The 26,018-nt window shown below is 46.5% G+C and overlaps 1 protein-coding gene across 3 annotated transcripts in view; it reads right to left on the bottom strand.

Moving 5' to 3' along the window:
- The window catches only part of XIAP (X-linked inhibitor of apoptosis), a 36,848-nt gene extending 15,031 nt beyond the window's left edge, over positions 1–21,817 (bottom strand). The window contains exons 1-5 of one of the 3 annotated variants that reach the window (XM_075323909.1): positions 21,621–21,817; positions 17,956–18,049; positions 10,297–11,175; positions 5,016–5,115; positions 923–1,001 (exon numbers count right to left, since the gene is read on the bottom strand). In XM_075323909.1, the coding sequence (XP_075180024.1) occupies positions 923–1,001; positions 5,016–5,115; positions 10,297–11,152 (1,035 nt within the window). In that variant the 5' untranslated portion in view covers positions 11,153–11,175; positions 17,956–18,049; positions 21,621–21,817. The remainder of the gene's footprint in view (positions 1–922; positions 1,002–5,015; positions 5,116–10,296; positions 11,176–17,955; positions 18,050–21,620) is intronic. The other 2 variants (XM_075323908.1, XM_075323910.1) reach the window with 2 other exon arrangements.
- Between the last annotated feature and the right edge of the window lie 4,201 nt (positions 21,818–26,018).

Genomic DNA, 26,018 nt, shown 5'->3' with positions numbered 1-26,018 from the left:
TGGAGCGGGTTGTTAGATTCAGGCCACAACCCATTCCAGTGAAGCTATGCTCACTTATCGGACAAGGAGGAAAAAGTAACGACAACACATGACAATTACGGTGCAAGTCATAAATTAACAAAAAAAAAAAAAATACTCCATTATATTAGTGCTCCTTTAATTGAAGGTCTATAAATTTGGATCTAGTAATTATGTATGTGGGTGAGGCAATGAATCTAGGTTATAAATCCCACAAGGGAGAGATGTTAATAAATTTCAAAGCAATGAAGCAGAATCTAAATGTGGAATATAAAATGATATTTTGGCAGCATTTCATAGACTGATGGTATGTTTTCATGAGATGTAGCAGATTTGCAGCACATTCCATGCTTTGCATTGCAAATCCACAGTGCCGGTCAATTTTATGCAGCGGATTTTCTTGAGTCTCATTCAAAATGCAGCGGAAATATTCTGATTTCTCATCCAGGAAACCTGCTGCATATACAGACTGTCATCACATACCCATCAGACGTCTTTCTGTGGACTCTGAGCAGAGCGGGCATGTTTACGTCTATAGGTAGAGACAGGGGAAGAAGTGGCTGCTAGACACCACCGACAGATACATATCTTCCATGGGAATAAAAAAATTGCACCCTTGAAATCTGGTGATTCCATGTAACCACATCTACTAGATGGTCAGGTATGAAAGAATGGACATCCAATGCCTGCATATGAAAAAAAATGGTAAAATCTGCTAATCCGACAGTATAAAAAAAAAAAAAAAAGTCAGCTGTTGTCGAGCATAAACTGCTGTATCCACAAAGCGGGCACGCCCTAAGGTTGGGCACGTCCTTCTGCCTACATAATGACAGCGATCACACGTGTGACTGTCAGTGACTCCGCTGTCAGGCATCCAGGTTAGTCAGGAGGAAACAAGACTTACCGGACAGCTTGGCAGGGGCCTGGTCAGCTGCACATTGTTAATAAAATGCTGCCCTTTCTCATCAACTAGAAATCTGCACCTACAGTGACGGAAAAATAGAGAGAAAGGCGTCTTACATCAAGAAGATTAAACATGCAGAAATGTACCCTTGAGCTTTGGTCACACTTCGTTGAGGTTTTACATATCTAAGAGGTCAAGGAGAGGCACAAAGAAAACCCAACAGATCATGCAGGAGTCTATAGACATGCCCTCTAGCTAAACAGAACTGTAGTGAGTAGAGATGAGTGAACCCTAAGTTTGGTGCTCACTCCGAACAGAAACTCTACAAAAAAACAAAAACACAAAGTTTGAATTTGGACTCTGGTGCTTTATGTATGCAAACCACTCGCTGGAGCATCCCTGTGCTCGGGAACGCTCGGTACTCGGCTCAGTGCAAGCTGCTTGCAGTGTCTAAATGGCTCACACTGATGGTAACAACCAGATGTAGTGTGTACCAAACAAAAAAAATGGAAAAAAACCTGGCCCTCCGAAGTGATCTGTTTATAGCTGGTTGTATGTAGGCAAAGACCCAAACTGCCCAATCAGTGACTTCCACTGGGGTTCAGGTCAAATCCGGGTCCCAAACCGCACTGTATCTAAAGTCTGGCTGAACCCACCGAACCAAACATCTACAGGTCCGCTCATCTATAATGAGTTTTCCAGGATCAGTTACATACAAATCCCATGCTATTATAGAATTTTGTGTTTGACACGACATATTACTCTAAAAATACTTTAGTGGACAAACTGGATAGTGATTCACACCAACAGCAGGTGATGGAGACACCACGTTGAAAGCTGCTGGTTACTTTTTATATCAAAGGGGTTGTCTGGAGAAAACAAGTTATCACTAGAGATGAGCAAACCCATTGAAATTTGGTTCAGCCAGTCTTTAGAAAAAAGTTCTGCTCTGGACCACAATTTGACCTGAACTCCAATGGATATCACTGATTAAGCAGTTCGGGTCTCTGCCCACATGCAGCCAGCCATACACACATCACTTCCGGGGGAGGGAGGGGTTCCTTTGTTTTTTGTGCATACTACATCTGATAACACTCTCGTTACCCCCAATGCGAGCCAGTCAAACAAGCGAGCGGCTTGCACTGGTCTGAGCACAGCGATGCTCACTCAAGTGGTTTGCATACACGAAGCACCTGAACTCGAACACTGATTTCTTGGTATGAACACCAATTTTACTGTTCAGGTCCGCTCATCTCTAGTTATCAATAGTTATCAACAGAGATGGAGAATGGATTTGCAGGACTCTGGTCTATCCGCTGGACGGGAGGCCTGTGAATTTCCTCACCTCCTGGCATTCCTGGCTCTTCTTTTGATTAGCCAGGCTGAAACAAAGTCATCATTGCAGCTCGGAGCATACCTGACGTCACCCGAGCCTGGCTAATCCAAAGAAGAGCCAGGAATGCCAGGTGAGGAAATTCACAGGCTTCTCGTCCAGCGGACACAATGCTGACATAGCGGATGGACCTGTCGTGCCCGTGAATCAGTTCTCACATCTCTAGTTATTACTAATCAGCAGGATAGATGAGAACTTAGGGCCGTTTCACCCGTCCGACTTTTCGCCAGATTCGACGCACTCCAGTAGAGTGTGATACAGTACAATGGCAGCGCGACAAGCTCCGGTCCCATGCTGTCATGTGACCGCAGCATGTGACCCGGAAGTTGCCGCGCTGCCATTGTACTGTATCACACTGTACTGGAGTGCGCCGGATCCGGCAAACAGGCGAAAAGCCGTACGTGTGAAAAAGCCCTTACTGATCGGTGGGATTCTGACCATTGGGACCCTCTATTTCATAGAATATGGAACTTTTATTTTTGTTATAAGAATAAGGTCGGCTGCACGATCACCGATCCTTTCATTCTTTACAAGCTGGCGTAAAAAAAAATGTAAGCACGGCACTCAGCAACCCCTTTAGAGAATGAATAGAGTGGCACACAAGCATGAACACTACCAAAACATTCAAATGGCCGTAAAAGTTCCCTGTTCTAACAATCGATGCAGGCTGCAGTGGTTGCATCCAACGCCCCCTCCCACCCAAAATCAATAAGTTATCACCTATACTGTGGATAGTGCAGTATGGTGCTGTCTATCAACTGCAGGATATAATAGGTTAACTGCTTCTCATCACTACACCACCTTTCACATTGTAATGGAAGCACCATTTTCCATTAGGACATTAACCCCTTCACGACCATCCACGGATATATCCGTCATGGAGCGTGTCCCGTTAAGCCCCGCCTCCTGCCGCGGGCAGGCGGCGGCGGTCGGCACACATATCAGCTGTTTTCAACAGCTGACATGTGTGCCTGCTAGCCGCGGGTGGAATTGCTTCCACCCGCGGCCATTAACCCCTTAAATCTTGCTGCCAAAGTCTAGCAGCAAGATCTAAATGCACGCAGCCATGATTTTTACTTACTGCCGCCCCCACCGGAAGTCACGTGCGTGATCACGTGACTATCGGTGGTTGCCATCGTAGCACAGGGTCATGTAATGACGCCTGCAGCTATGATGTTTCACTTTCGTTTTCCCTCGGCACGGAACAGAGGGAAAAACAAAGTGACTGTATCTGCTGTTTACAGCTGTATAGCTGTGATCAGCAGATAGATAATAGCGATCGGATTGCTGATCGCTATAGCCGCCTAGTGGGGCTAGTAAAATTAAAAAAAAAAAAAAAAAGTATAATAAAAATTTTTAAAAAATAAAAACAAAAAACCTAAAAGTTCAAATCACCCCCCTTTCACCCCATTGAAAATTAAAGGGTTAAAAAATAAATAAATATACACATATTTGGTATTGCCGCGTCCAAAAATGCCCGATCAAAATATAAAATCAATTAATCTGATTGGTAAACGGCGTAGTGGCAAAAAAATTCCAAACACCAAAATTACGTTTTTTGGTCGCCGCAAGTTTTACGCAAAATGCAATAACAGGCGATGAAAACGTAGCATCTGCGCAAAAATGGTACCATTAGAAACGTCAGCTTGAGACGCAAAAAATAAGCCGTCACTGAGCCATAGATCCCAAAAAATAAGAACGCTACGTGTTATGGAAAATGGCGCAAAACGTGCGCCACTTTTATTGTACAAACTTGTGAATTTGTTTTAACCCCTTAGATACAAGTAAACCTATACATGTTTGGTGTCTACAAACTCGCACCGACCTCAGGCATCACACCCACACATCAGTTTTACCATATAGTGAACACCGTGAATAAAACATCCCAAAAACTATTGTGCCATCACACTTTTTTTGCAATTTTTCCACATTTGTAATTTCATTGCTGTTTTCCAGTACACCATATGCTAAAACTTATGGTTTAATTTAAAAGTACAATTTGTCCCGCAAAAAACAAGCCCTCATATGGCAAGATTGACGGAAACATAAAAAAGTTACAGCTCTCGGAAGAAGGGGAGCAAAAAACAAAAACGCAAAAACGGAAAGTGCCCCGGGGCTGAAGGGGTTAAAGAAAGGTGCCCGCAGGTTCAACACCAATAGTGCCATAGCTCTCTCCCCACCCGCAACAAGCAGTCACAATGACAGCCAGTGAGGATGGGCGCAATCGCTAAAAAACGGATACTTCTTAGACAATAGTTTGACTTTTCTGACCGAAATTCATGCAGCAGAAATAAGCAGTGCTTTACTTTGACAGAAGGGGGCTCAACTATGGCCCCCAGATCTGCTAGAGGCTTCAGAAGAAAAAAAATTATTGCCGCAAGCTCCAAGATGTCACATTACTTGTGGAGGAAAGTGTGATGCCTTTTGAAATAATATGGAGGGTCATCAGGCTTTGTGCTACACTGCACAGGATCTAAAAGCCCCCAAACATGTCAGCTTGGCGCGGCGCTCCGCCATTAGCCAACTGCTATGTAAAGTGTATGTGGGGCGCTAGTCTCACCTGTTTTCCCTCCAAAGTATAAAAATAACTTCTATTTGTTTTTCATCTCTAATCCTTTAGTGAATGTGATCTATAACATGGAGAATAGGAGGGGGCTGGGGAATACATTGTTTAGTTGTTTTATTATCACATCATCTTACCCTGGATACCATCTTGCGTGTAATTCCCACGGGTCATCTCTTACTTTCCAATCCCTTAGTTCCCCGCCACAGTAAAAGCATCTTGCGGAGTCACGATCGCCTATGATACACAGACAATAACCAGTTAATTACAAGCCCTGCCATAAAAAATTTTTGAATGCAAAAAAAAAAAAAAAAAAAAATGGCCGAAACCTCTTTAGGTTATGTTCACGTTACTTTTCTTGCTGCATTTTCTTGTGCAAATTAAAGGGAACCACTTTTTTCGACCTATAAGCTGCGGCCACCACCATTGGCGCTCTTATATACAGCGTTCTAACATGCTGTATATAAGAGCCCAGGCCGCTGTGTAGAACATAAAAAACACTTAATACAGTGGAACCTTGCTTAACGAGTAACCCAGTTAGCGAGTATTTCGCCTAACGAGCAAAACTTGCTGTAAATTTGTAGCTCGATTTAAGAGCAAGCTTTCCTGTACGAGCAAATACTCACCGCACACACTTCCGGTTCCGTACATCCACCGCACTCTAACCCACTCTTGCAGTCCACACAAACACACACACACACAAACACACACAAGCACGCACAAACAAACAAACACTATGTTCACATTACCTTCCATCGCCGGCCTGCTGGATCTTGTAGTTTGCCGGTACGGGCTCTGTATAGGGTAACCAAGGCGACCGATGCGGGACCTTCTGCTGCCAGAGTGCTGACGTCAAAGGCAGAAGCTGCTTGCCTCTGATTGGCCAGCGCGCTGCCTTTGAGTAGCGCCTGACAGGGGAAGGTCCTCCCTCGTCGCAATGGTTGCCGATACACATGCTGTACCTGCGGACTACAAGACCCAGGAGGCCGGCGATGGAACGGAAGGTACACATTACGCTCACCTTACCTTCCGTTCCATCGCCAGCCTCCTGGCTCTTGTAGTTCGCCGCTCCAGGATGTGTATCCGGTAACCATCAGCGACTAGGAAGGAACTTCCCCTGTCAGGCACTACTCAAAGGCAGCACGCTGGCCAATCAGATACAAGCGGCTCCTGCCATTGACGTCAGTGCGCTGGGCGCTGAAGGTCCCACATTGGTCATCTTGGTTACCCGATACACAGCACGTACCGGCGAGCTATAAGATCCAGCAGGTCGGTGATGGAACGGAAGGTAAGGTGAGCATAATATTTGTGTGTGCGTGCTTGTGCGTGTGTGTGCATGTTTGAACGTGTGTGGAATGGCACAATAGGGGACCAGGATGGGACATTTAACAAGTTGTGGAAGGAATTGTCTGCATTGCAATGATTTCCTATGGGAAATCTTGCTTTGCTAGACGAGTAACTTGGTTAACAAGCACACTCCCAGAACAGATTGTTCTCGTTAGCCAAGGTTCCAGTGTACTCACATAGGAGGTCGCTCCGGTGCACAACAGTCGGATGGGTGGTGCCGTTCTCCGGTGCCGGCGCCTCCTCTTTCGGTCATCCTGGTCTTCTTTCTTCTGAAGCTAGCGAACAAGGTCCTAATAATCAATGATTTTATTATACAAGGAACAAGTACAAATATGAATACATTGAGTAAGTGTTCGCCACCTTATCTATATACGTTGTATTCATATTTGTACTTGTTCCTTGTATAATAAAGTCATTATTAGGACCTTGTTCGCTGTCTTCTCTCTTTTTCTTGTCTACCTTGTTGTAAATGTCCTATGACTAGTCCAGTTCATAAATTACCAGCTAGTATACTATAATGTATTAATATTAATTATGCTGTACTCATTACAAACATTTTTTTCTTCTGAAGCCGGGGTGCATGACGTGTCCTATGTCATGTACACAGGCTGGTATTGAGGTCCTGCACAGGTGCACTACAATACTTTGATCTGCCCTGAGAAGGGGCAGATCACAGTGCGCCTGCGCAGGACCTCAGTGCAAGCAAGTGTGTATGATGTAGACGCGTCATGCACCCCGGCGTCAGAATAAGGAACACCAAGATGGCTGAAAGAGGAGGCGCCAGTCCCAGAGAACGGCACCACCCATCCGACTGATGTGCACTGGAGCGACCTTCTAGGTGAGTATTATAAAGTGATTTTTATGTTCTACACAGTGGCCTGGGCTCTTATATAGAGCATCTTTGAATGCAGTATATAAGAGCCCACTGGTGGTGGCTGCAACTTATAGGCCAAAAAAGTGGTGACAGGTTCCCTTTAAAAGCCGCTTTTTACAGTACCAGCAATAGCTGTGAGATTTCAGGAACCTCATGCACATGGTTGCTCTCCCCCCTCGGAAACCTGCTGCGGTTTTTTATATCTGCACCATGTCAATTCTTTCCGAATTTATTCATTTATTTTTTCACCATAGGGAGCAATAAGTGCAAAAACGCTGTACAATAACACAACCATGCGTTATTGCTGCATTTTTGGTGAATAAAACTAATTTTATTAAATATGGACAATAAAGAAATGAAAATCTGTACACAAAAAACCCGTAAGGCTCTGTGCGCACTGGGAAATGGAATTTTCTTGTGAAAATTCCGCATGCTCTCAAAGATTACCGCACCCGCGGTAAAAAACCGCGGGAAACCTTACCCGAAAACCGCATGCGGTTTGCCGCGGTTTTACCGCGGTATTATTCGCGGTATTGCCGCGGTTTTGCCGCGTGCGGGTTGGGATGTGCTTTATTGCATTCAATGCAATAAAGCACATTGAAGAAAAAAAAAAAAAAAAAAGTCATTTAATTCTGAGATAGTAGATAGACAGAAGAATAGATAGAGGGATAGATAGATAGAGGACAGATAGATAGAGGGATAGATAGATAGAGGACAGATAGATAGAGGGATAGATAGATAGATAGATAGATAGATAGATGACAGATCGCTGCATTTCCTACGGTCGGCAGTGAGTTCACATTACCGGCCGTGGGAAATGACCGGTAATTACCTCTGCTGTCTGCTGCATTCAGCCTGTGTCTGTGACAGTCGCGGCTGGATGTCAGCAGTGCAGGACGCAGGAGCCGGAGCTGTGGACTACGCCGGAGCGGTGGATTACGCCGGAGCTTTGGTACGGGAGGGGTTAATAAAATGGTGAACGAGGCTTGTTGGTTTTATTTAAAATAAAGGATTTTTCGGTGTCTGTGTTTTATTCACTTTACTTAAGGGTTGATCATGTCAGCTGTCACATAGACGCTGCCATGATCAAGCCTGGAGTTAATGGCGGTGGTCCCCCACCATCATTAACCCCTTGTATTACCTTGCCACCACTGCTACACGGTGGCAAGAAGAGCCGAGGACACGCCGGTATTGTCGCATAATGCATGCGACAGTCCCGGGGCAGCTGCGGCTGATATTCTCGGCTGCCGGAGGGGGAGTGAGGCGGGGGACATTACCCCCGCCCCTCTCCCTCCCCAGCCTGAGAATACCGGGCCGCCGCTGTGTGCTTACCTCGGCTGGACGGTGAATATGCAGCGGAGCCCACGTTCTTTTTTTTCTATATTTCCGTTTTCTTTCTATGTGTGTTCTATGTGATCTATGTCTGTGATGTCTGTGTGTGTGTGTGATCTGTGTGTGTGTGATCTCTCTGCACGGCTTCCTCTTCCTGTAATGACATCACTTCCCTGCAAAACCGCAGACAAGCGATGCACATTACCGGAGGTAAACCGCGAAATCCCGCAGGGAATAACGCAGGAAAACGCAGTGAACCGCACCGAATTTGCTGCCTGCGTTATTCCCTGCGGGATTTCATGATTAACATTGAGTCAATGGAGGGAAATCCCGCAGCGATGTGCGGAAAAGAAGTGACATGCACTTGTTTTTGCTGCGGGATTCCCGCAGCAAAACATGCAGCTGTCAAATTCCGCCCAGTGCGCACAGGATTTTTTTTTCCATAGGATTTGCTGTGATTCACTGCAGAGATGTTCTGAACATTTTCTGCAGCGAAACATGCAGCAAATCCGCGAAAAATCCGCGGCAAAATCCGGTAAGTGCGCACATAGCCTAAAACCTGCTTTTTGTAAGCAGCTTCTTTACTGCCGAGAGCATGTTATGCTGTCATAAACAAAAACTGCAAACACGCAACGTGTGAACAAAGACCTGGAAGTCGCTACTCTTTGGGTATGTGCAGATTATGGAAAATGCACTATTTGCTCATACAGTAAAAATAAAAGCTGCACGAAAAAGTGTATCTGAAAACAATATATGCAGTTTTACTGTGATTATTGCATTGCAAAAGCAATTAGAAGCATGTAAAATCAACATTTATATAAGGACATACAATAAGACGGACAAAAGATTATTGTAGTATCTAATTGGTCACTGGAGCAGAATGAAAAGACTTTGTAACCCATTAAAACTATACGAACCTGGGGAAAAAAGCCTAAAGGGGCGTTGACATCTATTATGGGATTTCTGGACTCTTGGGACTGAATCGTGCTCACACACAAGTGTTTTTTACGCTCTCTCGACACTTTCGGTTTTCTGGATACTCTAGGTTCTTTCCACACTTCGATAACAATGATCGGATAATTGGCATTCTATGATTGGCCGTTTTGTAAGCGTCTCTATCTGGCTATATACTTTCAAAAACTGTCCAGAAATAGCTATATACGCACATTCGATTTGGCTGAGCACGCATGTGTTTTTAATGCAGAAAGGAGACTTTAGCAAAGTGTACATTGCTTTTGCACCTACGGAAGGCATAGACATTTATAAAGAATATGTCTGCCAGTGGCCGCAGGTTTTCATGGATGGCATCTGTCTGCTATAGGATCCAATGATATAATTAAAAAAGTATACTATTTTTGCTATGGCCTTCTGCATGGGGAAAACACACTTCTCTATAAGGACCTGTGCAGACACACACTGACAAGACGGTGGTCTGTTCGATGTAGAGGGACCAATGTCTTCATGCACAGTTTTAGTTTTCTTCACGATAAATATGGTGTATGACAGCAGAAACACTTCACTATCTGCTCCTCAGGGGGGCGTTTTACCCCAAATGTGATCGAACATACTGGGCGTTAAAGTTTAACATGGTCCCCTCCCCACCAATATGATCTGATGTGGAAGAGCGCAGACGCCCCCATACATGAGTCTACTGTTGGCCTTCATACTGAAAGCAAGTTTGGCCAACATTAATGTATTGCGTATGGTATCTATACAGGGAAACCAGCTCCTGAGCTCCAGTCCGGCCATGGACTGGTGTGACTACTAGCCGGGTACAGCAGTGTCACATATGCAGAAAAAATACAACTAAAATTGCCCAATAAATGTGGCTTATAGTTTACTATTAAGTAGCAGTTTGTCCTCACCAGTGCTATAAAAGCCGGCTTTGGCCAGCAGCTCCTTGTTGATGGCGTATGCCCAATTAGAAAAGCTCTCCAGCCGAGCCTTCGCTTGACTCATGGTGGGATTTTCTGGGACTTCGGAGTCTCTTCGTGCACTGCTGCTCGGCTCAGAAGATACATTTCCAACATCTCGACCCAACACAAAGAAGCAGTCTGGGAAATGTTTGCGATGCTCGGTCCACGCCACGTCGCTGGGCTCCCAGTTCATCAGCTTTCCTCCGCAGCAGAAGCATTTCACCATGTCATTCTTTCCTGTGTAGAAGAGACCTGCGCTGGCCAGCTCTTTTGGCGTCTGGCGCACATAGCAAGGCCAGTTCTTAAAAGTCTTTAGTCGTGCTTCTTCACTGCACATATTTAGATATTGGGGGAAATTCGGCTCGGATTCATCAACCACCCTTCCCGTCCTCAACAAGAAATCCGCGTCAAAATCACAATTGGAGCTCTGACCCAAGTCATAGGGGGCACAGTTATTTCCTATGTGAGAACCCAAGTTTTGACTGACGGGAGCCTGAGTTTGTATGTTTTCACTTCTCGCGTTATACGCATTGATAAATTTACAGTTTGGGCTGATTTTCCGATGCTTGCCAATCGCGGTGTCTCCATGTTGCCAGCCTTCTACTATCGCTTTACAGCTGAAGCACTCTGCTCTGTCTTCTACCCCGGTATAGTAGAAGCCGGCACGGGCCAGGGCTGCTGCCGAGATAGGACAGGTGCTTGGAAAATCTGCAAATGATGCCAATCGCCTGGGCTCCTCAGAGTAGTCACTGCTCACTTCCATGTCGCAAGCACCATCGGACACTTTAGGGCAGTGACATGTCATGTCCTCTGGAAAGGATGGTTTATCTACAGTAAGAGAAGTGCAATATTACAATAGTAATTAAAAAAAACAAATAAAAACATCAAAAGTGGTTCTTTAAATCCAAGCCCCCTGCCCCCATCTTATATTCACCTACCAGCGTCTTCTGTTATCACCGCTGCACCCGCTGGTCTTCGGCGATTTGTGACCTCCCGGCAGCTCCAATGTTTTTCATGGAGTGCTGGAGGTCACAACTCAATACAAGTCTATGAGAGCCTCATTCTTGCTCTCCTACATTTGCATTGAGAACTTGTGATATAACTTCTAATCTCCAATCAGTCATAAGTTAAAGGGGTTGCCCACTACTTTGACAATGATGGCCTATCCTTATGATAGGTCATCAATGTCTGATTGGCGGGGGTGCAGGGTGTCGGACCCCACCCAATCAGCTGTTCTCATTCCTGGCGGTGGCAGAAGGTAGCCGGAAATGCTCAGTTCTGGAGCTGCTCCATCTTCTGATAGTTGTCTTGGCCGGGTACTGCACATCCGCTTCCCATTCTAGTCAATAGGAGAGGGATGTGCAGTACCCGGCCGCTATCAAAAGACGTAGCATCACCGGAACTGAGCATTTCTGGCTGCCTGCTGCCGCCACCGAGACCAAGAACAGCTCATCGGCGGGGGTGTGGGGTTTTGGACCCCAGCCAATCAGACATTGATGACATATCCTAAGGATAGGCCATCAATGTCAAAGTAGTGGACAACCCCTTTAAGGCACAAAATGACGCCGTGAGACTGGAGTGACGCTAAAAAAAAAGGTGAAGCCACCAGAAGGCGAGTATAACACTAGGGTCAGGAGACTTAGATTTAAAGCATCACTCCAGTGGTGAAAAAAAGAACAACTCTGGAGTGGTGCTTTAACCGACTCACAAATTAACATAACATTTACAGACTAGGTTTAAGTGTAGTGTTCGTTACAATGACTGTACAATTAAATCATAATTATCAAGAGAGATATGCATTAAATAGAGGGGTTTCTGGGTATATGGTACTGATGGCCTATCCTCAGGATCAATATCACACTAGTGGGTGTCTGCAGGCTGGCAACCGCACCGATCAGCTGCCAGCAGCTCCGACTGTCACCAGGTGTCAGCAATGCACGCAGCAGCACTGCGCAGCGACCCGTGGAGGCTACTGCACATCAGATACTGCGCAGGGACACAGGAGATTATTGCACGGTGGGAAGGTGATTTTTACATCAGTAACAGCTTCCTCTAAATGTGACAGACGATTGCTCTAGACAGTCACATTAGATTAGGAGTCACTGGAAATGTGATTGTTCAACATTCGCTCTCACCACAGACTGTGGGTGACAGGGGTCATCAACCAGCATGTGTTTTGTAGTTTTAACCCCATAGCGACGGCCTAACGTCTCAAGACGTCGGAAAAACAGGGTACTTATTCTGTTCCGACGTCTTGAGACGTCAGGCCGGAAAAACCCTGTAGCGCCCCCCAGTGACGAAAAATCTCGGGGGTTTCAGCTACCGGGGGTAGCTGAGACCCCCCAGATTATGAATCGGGGTGTTTTGTATGCACCCCGTTAATGCGATCGCCGGTATACACCGTATACCGGCGACAACATAAAAAAAAAAAAATGGCTGGTAAAATTTATTTATTTCTCATCTGACGTGATCAAACATGTCAGATGAGAAATAAATGTGAGCCCTTAGTGCCCCCAAAGCCCCCGGTACCGGAGAAATCCATCCAACCCCCCCCCCCCCTCCGGAAAATCCAAGATGGCGCCGACGCGCGCTGAAAACTCCCGCCGCCGCCGCCTCTGCATTCATTTCCCTCCGATCTGAAATGATCAAACATTTCACATCGGAGGGAAATGTCCTCCCCCTGACCCCTCCTCCGGTCCACCGGAGCCCTCTGGTCACCGGAGCCCCCTCCGGGTCTCCAGAGCCACCCCCCTCCCCCGCATTCATTCTGCTCTTTCTGCCGCATGTGACACGTCACATGCGGCAGAAAGGTGTCCCCAGGTCCCCCCAGGTCCCACTAGGTCACCCCCCATCACCCCCCCCCCAGCCCCCGAGCCCCCGGTCATACGTTACCTGTCTGGTGATCCGTCCCGCGATCACGCCGCCTCCTTCTTGAATGCTGACGGCGCATGCGCAGACAGCGGCTGTCAGCTGGATTCCTCCCCCGGTCCACAGTGGAGCAGCCTGTGCATCAGCGACGTCAGTCTTGCAGGGACGCTGACGTCGCTGATGCACAGGCTGCTCCACTGTGGACCGGGGGAGAGTGAGTGCAGTAATCAGCAGTCTCTCCATGTGAGGAGTGTGGTCCTCACATGGAGAGACTGCTGTTCCAGAAAATGGGGGGTACGTTCTGTGAGCGTGCCCCTCATATTCTGGAATGAGGTTACTGCAGGTCACTCTGCCCTAAGTTGGACCGGGGCAGTGTGAGTGCAGTATTCTCAGATTACTGCACCCACACTGCTCATGGAGAGCTTGCTCTTCCAGAAAATGGGGGATACGTTCCCTGAACGTGCCCCCCATATTCTAGAAGATCCAGAGTCGGCGTGGGACCTCACGGATTACAGCGGATTACAGCGACCGTAATTTCTTTATTTTCAATAAATTGGGGAAAGAGGAATGTTTAGGGGAGTTTTTTTTTCAAATAAATTTTTTTTTTGTCTTTTTTTTTTTGTCTATTACTTGACTGGGTTAGTGATGTCGGGTATCTGTTTAGATGCCGTGACATCACTAACCCCAGGGCTTGATGCCAGGTGACATTACAGCTGGTATCAACCCCATATATTACCCCGTCTGCCACCGCACCAGGGCGCGGGATGAGCTGGGGCGAAGCGCCAGGATTGGCGCATCTAATGGATGCGCCACTTCTGGGGCGGCTGCGGCCTGCTATTTTTAGGCTGGGAAGAGTCCAATAACCATGGCTCTTCCCACCCTGAGAATACCAGACCCCAGCTGTCCGCTTCACCTTGGCTGGTGATCTAATTTGGGGGGGACCCCACGTTTTTTTTTTTTTAAAAAAAAAACGCCTGGGGAGCCCTCCAAATTGATCACCAGACAAGGTGAAGCTGTCAGCTGTGGTTTGCAGGCTACAGCTGTCTGCTTTACCCTAGCTGGCTATCAAAAATGGGGGGGACCCCACGTCGTTTATTTTAATTATTTTTTTGGGGGGCTAAATACAAGGCTAGGCACCCTTTAGTGCCACATGAAAGGCACTAAAGGGCGCCAGCTTAGAATATGCAGGGGGTGGGACGTTATATTTGTTTGACATCTATCCATTCATCCATTGTAGCATTTTAGGCTGTGCGCCCACAATCGGGATTTGCAGCGTTTTGGGCGCAGAGTGTTTTCCCTGCGTCCATAACGCTGCATTGTGCAGTAGAAGCACAGTGGAAGGATTTTTAGAAATCCCATGCCCAATGTGCTTGCCCAAAGTGCTTCTTTTCTCCGCCACATAAACCGACCTGTGGCGCAGCTTCCCGAGCCTCAGCATGTCAATTTATGCTGCGGAGATGAGTGTTCTCTGCAGGTAGCATAGAGCTCCACAGCGGCCTGAACCCAAATCGTGGGCATGGGCAGCTGCGTTCTCCCGTGGACAACACTCACATCTCTGCAGGAGGCTGACACTGTGTACTAGACGCCGTGTCGCTGGCTCATGGCCACATAGCCTAAAAGTGAGACATTGGTTGCTACAGCAACATTTTTGTGAAGTACCTGTGGATTCAAAATGCTTATTATACTCCTGAATAAAATCCAGTTTCCAAAATGGGGTCACTTGTGGGGGTTTTCTGATGTATAGGTACCCAAGTGGCCCTGCAAATGTGACATGGTGCCCGCAATTTATTTCAACTTTTCCAGAATTCAAATGGTGCTGCTTCCATTCCAAGCCCTCCCATTTATCCAAACAGAGGTTTTTGGCCACATGTGGGGTATCCCTGTGCTCATAAGACATTGGATAACAACCTGTTGGGTCCACGGTTTGTTGTTGTCTCTTGAAAAAGTGAGAAATTTGATGCTGAAGCAACATTTTTGTGAAAAAAATGAAAATTTTCAATATGGCAACCTAAGCTTATCAAATTCTGTGAAGTATTCGTGGATTCATACTGCTCACTATACACCTAGATAAAAGCCTTGAGGTGTCTTGTTTCCAGAATGGAGTCACTTGTGGGGGACCTCCACTGTTTAGGCACCTCAGGGGCTCTCCAAATGCAACCTGGCGTCCGCTATTGATTCCAGCCAATTTTGCAGTCAAATGGCACTCCTTCCCTTCCGAGCCCTGCCATGCGCCCAAACAGTTGATTTCCACCACATATAAGGTATCGCCAAACTCAGGAGAAATTGCACAATAAATGTTATGCTGAATTTTTTCCTTTTACTCTTGTAAAAAAAAAAGCTACCTGGTTGAAATAACAATTTTGTGGTAAAATGTTTTTTTTTTTTTTTCATGGCTCAACGTTATAAAATTCTGTGAAGCACCTGGGGGTTCAGGGTACTCACCAAACATCTAGATAAATTCCTTGAGGGGCCTAGTTTCCAAATGGGGTCACTTGTGTGGGGTTTCTGCTGTTTAGGTACCTTAGGGGTCCTCCAAATGTGACATGGTGCCCGCAATCTTTTTCAGCCAAATTTCCTTTCCAAAATTCAAATATTGCTCCTTTCGTTCCAAGCCCTCCCATTTGTCCAAACAAAGGTTTCAGACCACATGTGAGGTATCACCGCGCTCATACAAAAATGGGTAACAAACCTTGAGGTCAAATTTTTGGAATTACCTCTTGAAAAAGTGAGAAAATTGATGCTAAAGCAACATTTTTGAGAAAATTATTAAAATTTTCAATATGACAACGTAACGTTAACAAAATCTGTGAAGTACCTGTGGATCTAAAATGCTCACTATACCCCTAGATAGAAGCCTTGAGGGGTCTAGTTTCCAAAATGGTGTCACTTGTGAGGGGTTTCTTCTGTTTAGGTACCTTAGCGGACCTGTAAATGCAACATGGTGCTCGCAATCTATTTCAGCCAAATTTGCTTTCCAAAATTCAAATATTGCTCCTTCTGTTCCGAGCCCTCCCATTTGTCCAAACAGAGGTTTCTGACCACATGTGGGGTATCGGCGCACTCATAAGAAAGTGGGGAACAAGTTTTGGGGTCCATTTTGTTGTGTTAGTTCTTCTAAAAGTGAATAAATTTGGGTTAGAGCAACATTTTTAGGTAAAATTTAATTTTTGCTTTTTTTCATTCCACATTGCTTTTGTTCATGTGAAGCACCTGAAGGGTTAATAAACTTCTTGAATGTGGTTTTGAGTACTTTGGGGGGTGCAGTTTTTATAATGGTGTCACTTTTGGGTATTTTCTGTCATCTAGGCCTATTGAAGTCACTTCAAATGTGATGTGGTCCCTAAAAAAATGGTTTTGTAAATTTTGATGTAAAAATGAGAAATCGCTGATAAACTTTGAACCCCTCTAACTTCCTAACAAAAAAAAATTTTGTTTCCAAAATTGTGCTGATGTAAAGTAGACAAGTGGGAAATGTTATTTATTAACTATTTTGTGTCACAAATCTCTGGTTTAACGGTATAAAAATTCAAAAGTTGAAAATTGCTAAATTTTCAAAATTTTTGCCAATATTCAATTTTTTTCTTCAATAAACGCAAAAAATATTGTCCTAAATTTGGTACTAACATGAAGTCCAATATGTGACGAAAAAACAATCTCAAAATCACCGGGATCCGTTGAAGCGTTCCAGAGTTATAACCTCATGAAGTGACACTGGTCAGAATTGCAAAATTTGGTCTGGTCATTAAGGTGAAAATTAGCTCCGTCACTAAGGGGTTAATATGTACTAAAATAATAATATGAATTAAATGTCAAGTAATATATCCCCAAAATATAGGACAGCGCTGGAATAAAGATCTCCATCTCTACATTATCCTGCTCTCAGGTTAAGTGACAAAAATCTGGTGACCGATTCCTTTCAAAAGCAATCAGTTTGATAGTGAGATCCTACCGACAATTTATATGTTCATATAGCTGTTTCAAAGACAAGTCCAGCAACACCTTTTTACATGGCCAGTCCGCTCCTCCATTACTGAGAACTCAGCATTTTAATTAATATGCAAATGAAGTTGAAGAACTACCAGTAGTATAGAGCTAAAGCCTGTGTCACTCCAGCTCTATTACCCACCCACAACACTTCCCCCTGCTTCACTGATGACTCTCTTGCCTGCAGTCACACAACATAGAGGCTGCCAGTGAAGCAAGAGGAGGCGACACTGGGCAGAGAACAGAGCTGGAGCGGCAGAGGCTTCAGATCTACAAATAGCTCTGCAGCCTCATTTGCATATCAGTACAAACGCTGGAAAAGCTACATGCACATATAGTTTAGGGTGAAATCCTGCTGACAGATTCCCTTCAAATTAGACTAAAGTCGTTGAATATTGTTAAGTTCAACTATGAGTGTTTGGGCCTCACGGTACAACTGAACCTCTGAATTTGTCTCACAATGGTGCCACATTGCCTTGCCATACACTAAAGGCTGCTTTATACACAGCGACATCGCTAGCGATGTCGCTGGTGAAAGCACCTGCCCCCGTCGGTTGTGCGTCACGGGCAGATCGCTGCCCATGGCGCACAACACCGCTAGTACCCATCACATGGACTTACCTTCCTAGCGACGTCGCTGTGGCCGACGAACTGCCTCCTAAGGTGGCGGTTCGTGCGGCGTCACAGCAATGTCACACGGAAGCAGTCAAGTAGAAGCGGAGGGGCAGAGAGCAGCCAAAAGAAAGTGATGCCCACCTTGTTGCTGAAGGACGCAGGTACGGTGTTGTTCCTCGTTCCTGGGGTGTCACACGTAGCGATGTATGCTGCCTCAGGAATGACGAACTGCGTCCTGCAAAAGCAACGATATTTGGGATTAGAACGACGTGTCAACGATCAACCATTGGGTGAGTATTTTTGATTGTTAGCGGTCGTTCGTACGTTTCACACAAAACGACGTCGCTAATGAAGCCGGATGTGCGTCACGAATTCCGTGACCCCAACGACATCTCGTTAGCGATGTCGTTGCGTGTAAAGCCCGCTTAAGGTTCACTAAACATTCATCAATTGAAATTTAACAATTGCTTTAGTCAATCAATTAAACACCATCATTGCTGGGAAAAAAAGACCATAATGGATGTTATCTGCAGCTGGGACAAATAAATCACATCAGCGATTTTTCACTGAACGTGTCTCTGTGCAGCGTGCACCCTTGGCCGTGATTCGGCACGAAGACAAGTCCGTTTTTTTTCTGGCATCACTGATGACCCACGGACCACACTATGGTGTGATCCGTGAAACACGTACCAGAAAAACACTGACATATTAACCCCTTCACGACCATGGACGGATATATCCGTCATGGATCGTGTCCCGGTAAGCCCCGCCCCCTGCCGCGGGCAGGCGGCGTGGATCGGCACACATATCAGCTGTTTTCAACAGCTGACATGTGTGCCTACATGTTCCGAGTGGAATCGCATTCCACCCGGAACATTAACCCCTTAGATCTCGCTGCCAAAGTCTGGCAGCGAGATCTATATGCGCGCGGCCATCTTTTTTTCTTACCGCCGCCCCCTCCGGACATCACGTGAGTGATCACGTGACGTTCGGTGGTTGCCATCGTAGCACAGGGTCATGTGATGACGCCTGATGCTATGAGGTTTCACTTTCATTCTTCCTCGGCACGGAGCAGAGGAAGAAAGAAAGTGACTATTTCTGCTGTTTACAGCGGTATAGCTGTAATCAGCAGATAGCGATCAGCAATCGGATTGCTGATTGCTATAGCCCCCTAGGGGGACTAGTAAAATAAAATAAAAAAAGTAAAAAAAAAGTTTTAAAAAATTAAAAAAAAAAACAAAAAACCTAAAAGTTCAAATCACCCCCCTTTCCCCCCATTGAAAATTAAAGGGTTAAAAAATAAATAAATATACACATATTTGGTATCGCCGCGTTCAGAAATGCCCGATCTATCAAAATATAAAATCAATTAATCTGATTGGTAAACGGCGTAGTGGCAAAAAAATTCCAAACGCCAAAATTACGTTTTTTGGTCGCCGCAAGTTTTACGCAAAATGTAATAACAGGCGATCAAAACGTAGCATCTGCGCAAAAATGCTACCATTAGAAATATCAGCTCGAGACGCAAAAAATAAGCCGTCACTGAGCCATAGATCCCAAAAAATAAGAACGCTACGTGTTTCGGAAAATGGCGCAAAACGTGCGCCACTTTTATTGGACAAACTTGTGAATTTTTTTTAACCCCTTAGTTACAAGTAAACCTATACATGTTTGGTGTCTACAAACTCGCACCGACCTCAGGTATCATACCCACACATCAGTTTTACCATATAGTGAACACCGTGAATAAAACATCCCAAAAACTATTGTGCCATCACACTTTTTTTGCAATTTTTCCACACTTGGAATTTTTTTCCTGCTTTCCAGTACACCATATGGTAAAACTTATGGTTTCATTTAAAAGTACAACTTGTCCCGCAAAAAACAAGCCCTCATATGGCAAGATTGACAGAAAAATAAAAAAGTTACGGCTCTCGGAAGAAGGGGAGCAAAAAACAAAAACGCAAAAACGGAAAGTGCCCCGGGGCTGAAGGGGTTAAGTAATAAACATTTTCAACTTACCTTGCCTGCGATTCGCTCTGCAGCCTCCGCTCTCTGCAGCTAATGCCTGGCTCATGAACATTCATGAAAGCAGGAACAGCCGACCCGGAAGTAGCTGCAGAGAGCAATGGGTGGACGCTGCAGAGCTGAGGAGTTCAGCACCATGGACAGCAGGAGCGAGGGCAGGTGAGTAATGTCCATATGCAATCACGGATCACGGATCGCACATGGACAACCCACGTGTGCCGTGAATCACGGAGGGACATGTGCGTGTTTTACACGTCAGTGAAGAACGTCAGTGTTTTTCACCGACGTGTGAAGGGGGCCTTAAAGGGAGCCTGTCGCCAGGTTTTTCCCTTATGAGCTGTAGCCACCAGTGAACTCTTATATACAGCATTCCAGAATACTGTATATCAGGGCACAGGCCACTCTATATACTTACCTAGAGCGCTGTCCGGTTCCTATGTGTGTTGCCACTCTCTCTTTGGCGCCTCCTCCATCTTGAGCGATCACCGTCCTCCTGCCCAGCCCCGTGTGCATGACGCATCCAACATCATTCACACAGAGGCCTCCATTGCGCTCCGGTGCATGCACACTTGGGTCTGTCCGGCTGAGGGCATATCACAGTATTGTAGTGCGGATGCGGTCTTTGATGCTTTCTTGCGCCTGCACATTACAGTACTTTGCTCTGCCCTCTCAGCTGGGCACATCATAGTGCGCCTGCGCAGGACCACAATGGAGGCCTCTGTGTGAATGACGAAGGACGCGTCATGCATGAGGCTGGGCAGGAGGGCGGATTTTGCAGAAGATGAAGGAGATGCCAGACCGAGACAAGCAACACCCATTGGTAAGTATAATAAAGGTGTTTTTTATGTTATACACAGTGGCCTGGGCTCTTATATACAGTATTCTAGAATGCTGTATAGAAGGGCTGACAGGTGGTGGCCGCAGCTTACAGGGGACAAGCCTGGTGACAGGTTCCCTTTAAAGTTGGTGTTTTGCGCACATATGCTCCACTAAACCCCCACCCCCACAATGAAAGACAAAAAGAAAGTGCCAAATTCATGAACCGCCTGTGCCTTTTTTTAAGATCTGACGCAAGAAAGGTCAGCAAATATCACAAGATGAAGAAAAAAAAAAAACAGGTGATGAATTGAGGCCAAATTATGTGGGGTGCACAATAGATGGGGATTATTGGGCAATTTGGGACAAAATCCTCCCTGCAATGTTGGGGGCTGCACTGCGGATCTACACTACACGCATTTCGCGTTTTCTTCATGCAGATTTTCCAGAACACATGGATCTTCTCCACATGCTGCAGAAGTGGGGAGAACCTGGCCATTCACCGCAGGAGGCATGTCCTCCACACGCCAGGGAGGATGGGGGGGGTCAGAAAAGGACAAGAAGGGGGGGGGGTCAGAAAAGGACAAGAAGGGGGGGGGTCAGAAAAGGACAAGAAGGGGGGGGGCAGAAAAGGACAAAGGGGGGGGGGGGTCAGAAAAGGACAAAGGGGGGGGGGGTCAGAAAAGGACAAAGGGGGGGGGGTCAGAAAAGGACAAAGGGGGGGGGTCAGAAAAGGACAAAGGGGGGGGGGGTCAGAAAAGGACAAAGGGGGGGGGTCAGAAAAGGACATGGGGTGATGGGGACAGAAAAGGACAGGGAGGCAGAAAAGGACAGGGAGGCAGAAAAGGACAGGGAGGCAGAAAAGGACAGGGAGGCAGAAAAGGACAGGGAGGCAGAAAAGGACAGGGAGGCAGAAAAGGACAGGGAGAGGGCCCCCGACACAGCGGTATTATATGGCTGACCTGCAGGAGTGTCCACAGGTGATGTGGGCGGGCGGCGCACGTACAATGCAGCAGACCTGGCGGTACGGGCAGCGCACAGCACCAGATGCTGCGTCACGGCGCTCGTACAGTGTCAGCAGAGCACACCGCGCGTACGGCAGAACACTCGCAGGCTGCAGGCGGATGACTTCCCTGTCCTGTGCTCGGGAAGCGATTGCTCGTCACCCGGAAGTAGTGAGGACTGTCACCAGCCGCACAGCCTCCATCACAGCCGTCCAGTAAGCAGCGCTGCCACCTAGCGGCTGCACACCGGAAGGACAGGACATCAGGGAGGGGGCGTGCACCAGTATGAGGCTCCTCCCACTAAGGTCTGGTTTCTCACATGCGGTTTTTTGTTCCATGCAAACGAAAGAAAAAACTCTGATCTACAGGAAGCAGCAGTGTGCACCAGCCTGAGAGCACGTGTGCGGCTCTATGGTCTCCACTGGGGTCTGACCGCTGGGACTCAGCAGAGTGCGCTGTGTGAATGGAGCACCAGTGAGCCCGTGCAAATACCACCCCATTACCTGTGTATAGGGGCACTGCGACCACACGCCCAGCACTACTGCATTCACTCACTGGTCTTTACACCCCGTTCAGGGACTTGTGAGATCCCCTATTTCTGAATGCATCTGCATTTTCACTGCTTTTTTCACTCCTATGGAAAAAGAGAGCGCAGCACTGGGCAGCCCCATAGAGAATGAATGGAGCATGCCAGCCCCCAGCTCTGCCCGTCACTGACAGTCCCTGTGGTCACATCCCCGCCAATCTGTAACTCACACTTTGGGTGCTAAACCCGTGCTCACTGGAGAGCCCCTTTAAGGGTCAGAAAAGACGGGATGGTCAGAAAAAAACAAGGGGGGTAAGAAAAGTACGTGGGGTGGTCAGAAAAGGACGGGGGTGGTCAGAAAAAGACAAGGGAGGTGGTCAGAAAAGGACAAGGGGGGTTGGTCAGAAAAGGACATGGGGGTCGTCAGAAAAGGACGGGGGTGGTCAGAAAAGGACAGGAAGGATGTCAGAAAAAGACGGGTCAGAAAAGGACAACGGCGTGGTCAGAAATGATGGGGTGGTCAGAAAAGGACGGCGGGGCAGAACAGCACAGTGGGGTGGTCAGAAAAGGACAAGGGGGTGGTCAGAAAAAGGACGGGGGGGGGGCAGAAAAGGACAGGAGGGCAGGGGCACCTTTATGCTGCACTTATGCACTTTGTTATAGTGATAGGCAGTCCGGCTCTTTTTGGTGATCCGGTTCCCATGGCTCCGCTCACCAAAAAGAGCCGGATCTTTTAGATCGTTCTCAGCTCCTTATTAAATTTGTGTTCACACCAGGTGAACACATACTTAAGTTTATAGTAACCCCGCCCACCCGCTGCTAAACCCCGCCCACTTCCAACTGATGAATTAGATTGTTGAGTAGGCGGAGTTTAGCCATGGGTGGGCGTGGTTTTAGCAGCGAAAAGAGCCGTTTAGCTATTTTAGTGCCTCACACTAGTGATCCGGCTCCTGTCGGTCACAGCGGGGAGCCGGATCTTTGTGTCGGATTGTTCGCGACCGACACATCACTACTTTGTTAGGCCCCCTTCACACGTCCGTGTCTCCGGTACGTGTTTGGTCCGTTTCCTCATGTGCCGGAGACACGGGCACACGTAGACCCATTAAAATCAATGGGTCTGCGCACACATGCGTGTTTTGCCATGGTCTGTGTGGTGCCTGTGTGCTCCAAACGTAGACATGTCCGTTTTTCTCTGGCATCACGGGTGTCATACTGACCGCACGGATGTGTGACACGCACCTGAGAAAACACACGTGTCTGTGAAAAAAAAAAGAATTTCTATACTCACCTTCAGCCCTGCTGTCTCTGCCGCTGCTGTCACTTGCTTCCGACCCCCGCTCATTATGCTCATTGCATATTCACTCCACTGTGGTCGGAAGCAGCAGCAGCGGGGAGTCGGCAGGACCGGAGACCAAAGATCAGCACCACGGACAGCAGCGCCAGGGACAGGTGAGCAGAAAGTTCCCGTTTTCCGTGTGTTATCACGGCTAATCCGCGCAGAACACACCTGTGCCATAAACACGGCTCACGGAGGACAATACGCACCTTTGACACGTCCGTGAAAACGTGCGTAATTTTCACGGATGTGTGAAAAAGGCCTACGACAAATTATAAGAGGTTGTTTCACCAAATGTTTCATGTTGAACTGCGATGGGTTATATTAACACCACGTGTCACACTGAATTTTACACAATTACCGTAAGTGATGAAGAAAGAATAAATTTTAGCCCCAAGTTTTATAAGGACTAATAAGAAAAAAAATAATCAACCACAGTTTGTTGTGTATTTTTTCCTGAGTTCGCGAATACCCTCCATGTAATTGGGAACTACTTCATAGTTACAGGGAAAAGCTGAGAAGGGATGGAGCGCCATATTGAACCTCAGAATTTCCTGGAATGGTTTGTAGGTGCCATGTCACATTGACAGAGCCCTTGAGGTGTCAGAACAGCAGAAACCCCCCACAAGTGACCCCGTTTTACAAACTGCACCCCTCAATGAATTAATCCAGGGGTGCAGTCAGCATATTGACACTACAGGTGCATCAAAAAATGTTATACTATTGGGCGGTGAACAAAAATAATTACATTTTTACCACTAAAATGTTGATTTTACCTCAGATTTCCAATTTTCACAAGAGGAATAGGTAAAAAAGGCCCCATAATGTGTTTCACAATTTCTCCAGAATGTGGCAATACCTCACATGTGACTGTACAGTACTGTTAGGCCACACGGCAGGGCTCAGGAGAAAAGGAGCGCCATTTGACTCTTGGAGTACAGATTTTTCTAGACTAGTTTGCGGACTCTATTATTTGCAGAACCCTTAAGGGCCAGAATGGCAGAAACACCCTCAAGTGACCACATTTTTAAATTACACCCCTCTGCGAATTCAGTGAATTTTGCACAATAAAAAATTGCAAATCAATCCTTGTCATGTCCAGTACATTCTAGTGCCCGTACATTGTGCCCAGTTTGTGCTTCTGGAGACACACACCCCATAAATTAAGTAGGCTCTCGTCACTACAATAATGCCAAATAAGTCGATATAAACGCGAGTTTAGACACACTGTGAGGCTCAGAACGTAGGGGGGCATTTGGTTTTGGGAGCTCAGATTTTGCTATTGTGCTTTTCCAGATCCTTCATGATACTAGTAACGTGAAGACCCCCTACATTTCTATTAAGAGATGACGGACATGACTGTGGACTTGTTTTTTGTGGATTGAATTAAAAGCTAGTGAGAATTTGAGTACAGAACATTTTTGATCAGTTCACATTTATCCTGTGCTCTATGCTGAGCACTTATATCAGGGTTTTTTCCATCTACATCTCCGAAATGCTATATGTGGTTTAAGTGAAACCCAGACGGATTCTCTCATTTTAATGAGGCAGCAGAGTTACTCCGAACTCTGTTCTGCCTTAGTTCAGCGGTGTCCTTCTTTTCAAAGGTGCACAAAACTGTTGTTGGCGACACTTTTGTTCATACCTAAAAACATGGATACCGCTGGACCACAGGCCAGACAGGAATTCAAAGTGATTCTCTCTGTCTAATTACGGTGAACTTTCCATTGGGAATTTTGCCTGAATCATGTTTTTCAGAGATTACACAAAATTCCCGGTTTAGTAGAGCGCAGGATAAATGTGAGCGAAGCCTTACTGCGATCTTGGGGAGGCAGAATAAACAAATTAATAGCAGATGAATAATTGGCTTTATTACTATTTTTCTTTATCGTTCCTATGGGAGACCCAGACAATGGGTGTTTAGCTTCTGCCTCCAGAGGACACACAAAGTACTACACTTAAAAGTGTAGCTCCTCCCTCTGAGCTTATACACCCCCTGGAGAACCAGATCTAGCCAGTTTATCGCTTTGTGTTCAGGAGGCATACATCCACACATGTATTCTCATCTGATTTTTGATTTTTGGAAAGAGTTTGAAGAAAAGCGGGTCCAAGTCTGGACCCCCGGCATGTCCCTTCTGACCCCACTGTGTCGGCGGTGTTGTTAAGGTTGATTCCAAGGCTGGAGCCTTACATGCCGCGCTCCTTCACCATCCCTCCTGGGCTCTGGCTTGAAGTGGGAGCCAGCACGGTTCTCCATGCTTGGCAGGAGACCGGTCTCCATCCGCAGCCCTTCAGGATCCTGCTGGACCGGAGCACTCATCCCCAGGGACTTGGAACCCTGCGTCTCAGCAAGCTAAGTACCTGAGGCGTTTATATATTGAGGGTCCCTGTACTTTATTGTTGTGGGAGAGTGTGCTGATTGTGTTTTATGACATTTCCGGCGGATTCTCTTGCTGTCGCCTGAGAACCTTTTCCGATGGTGCCTGCGCGCCGG

Source organism: Anomaloglossus baeobatrachus, chromosome 9 (genome assembly GCF_048569485.1).
Source record: "Anomaloglossus baeobatrachus isolate aAnoBae1 chromosome 9, aAnoBae1.hap1, whole genome shotgun sequence".
Lineage (NCBI taxonomy): Eukaryota > Metazoa > Chordata > Amphibia > Anura > Aromobatidae > Anomaloglossus > Anomaloglossus baeobatrachus.
The sequence above is the reverse complement of the archived record's forward strand: the minus strand, read 5'-3'. Positions and strand labels throughout refer to the sequence as shown.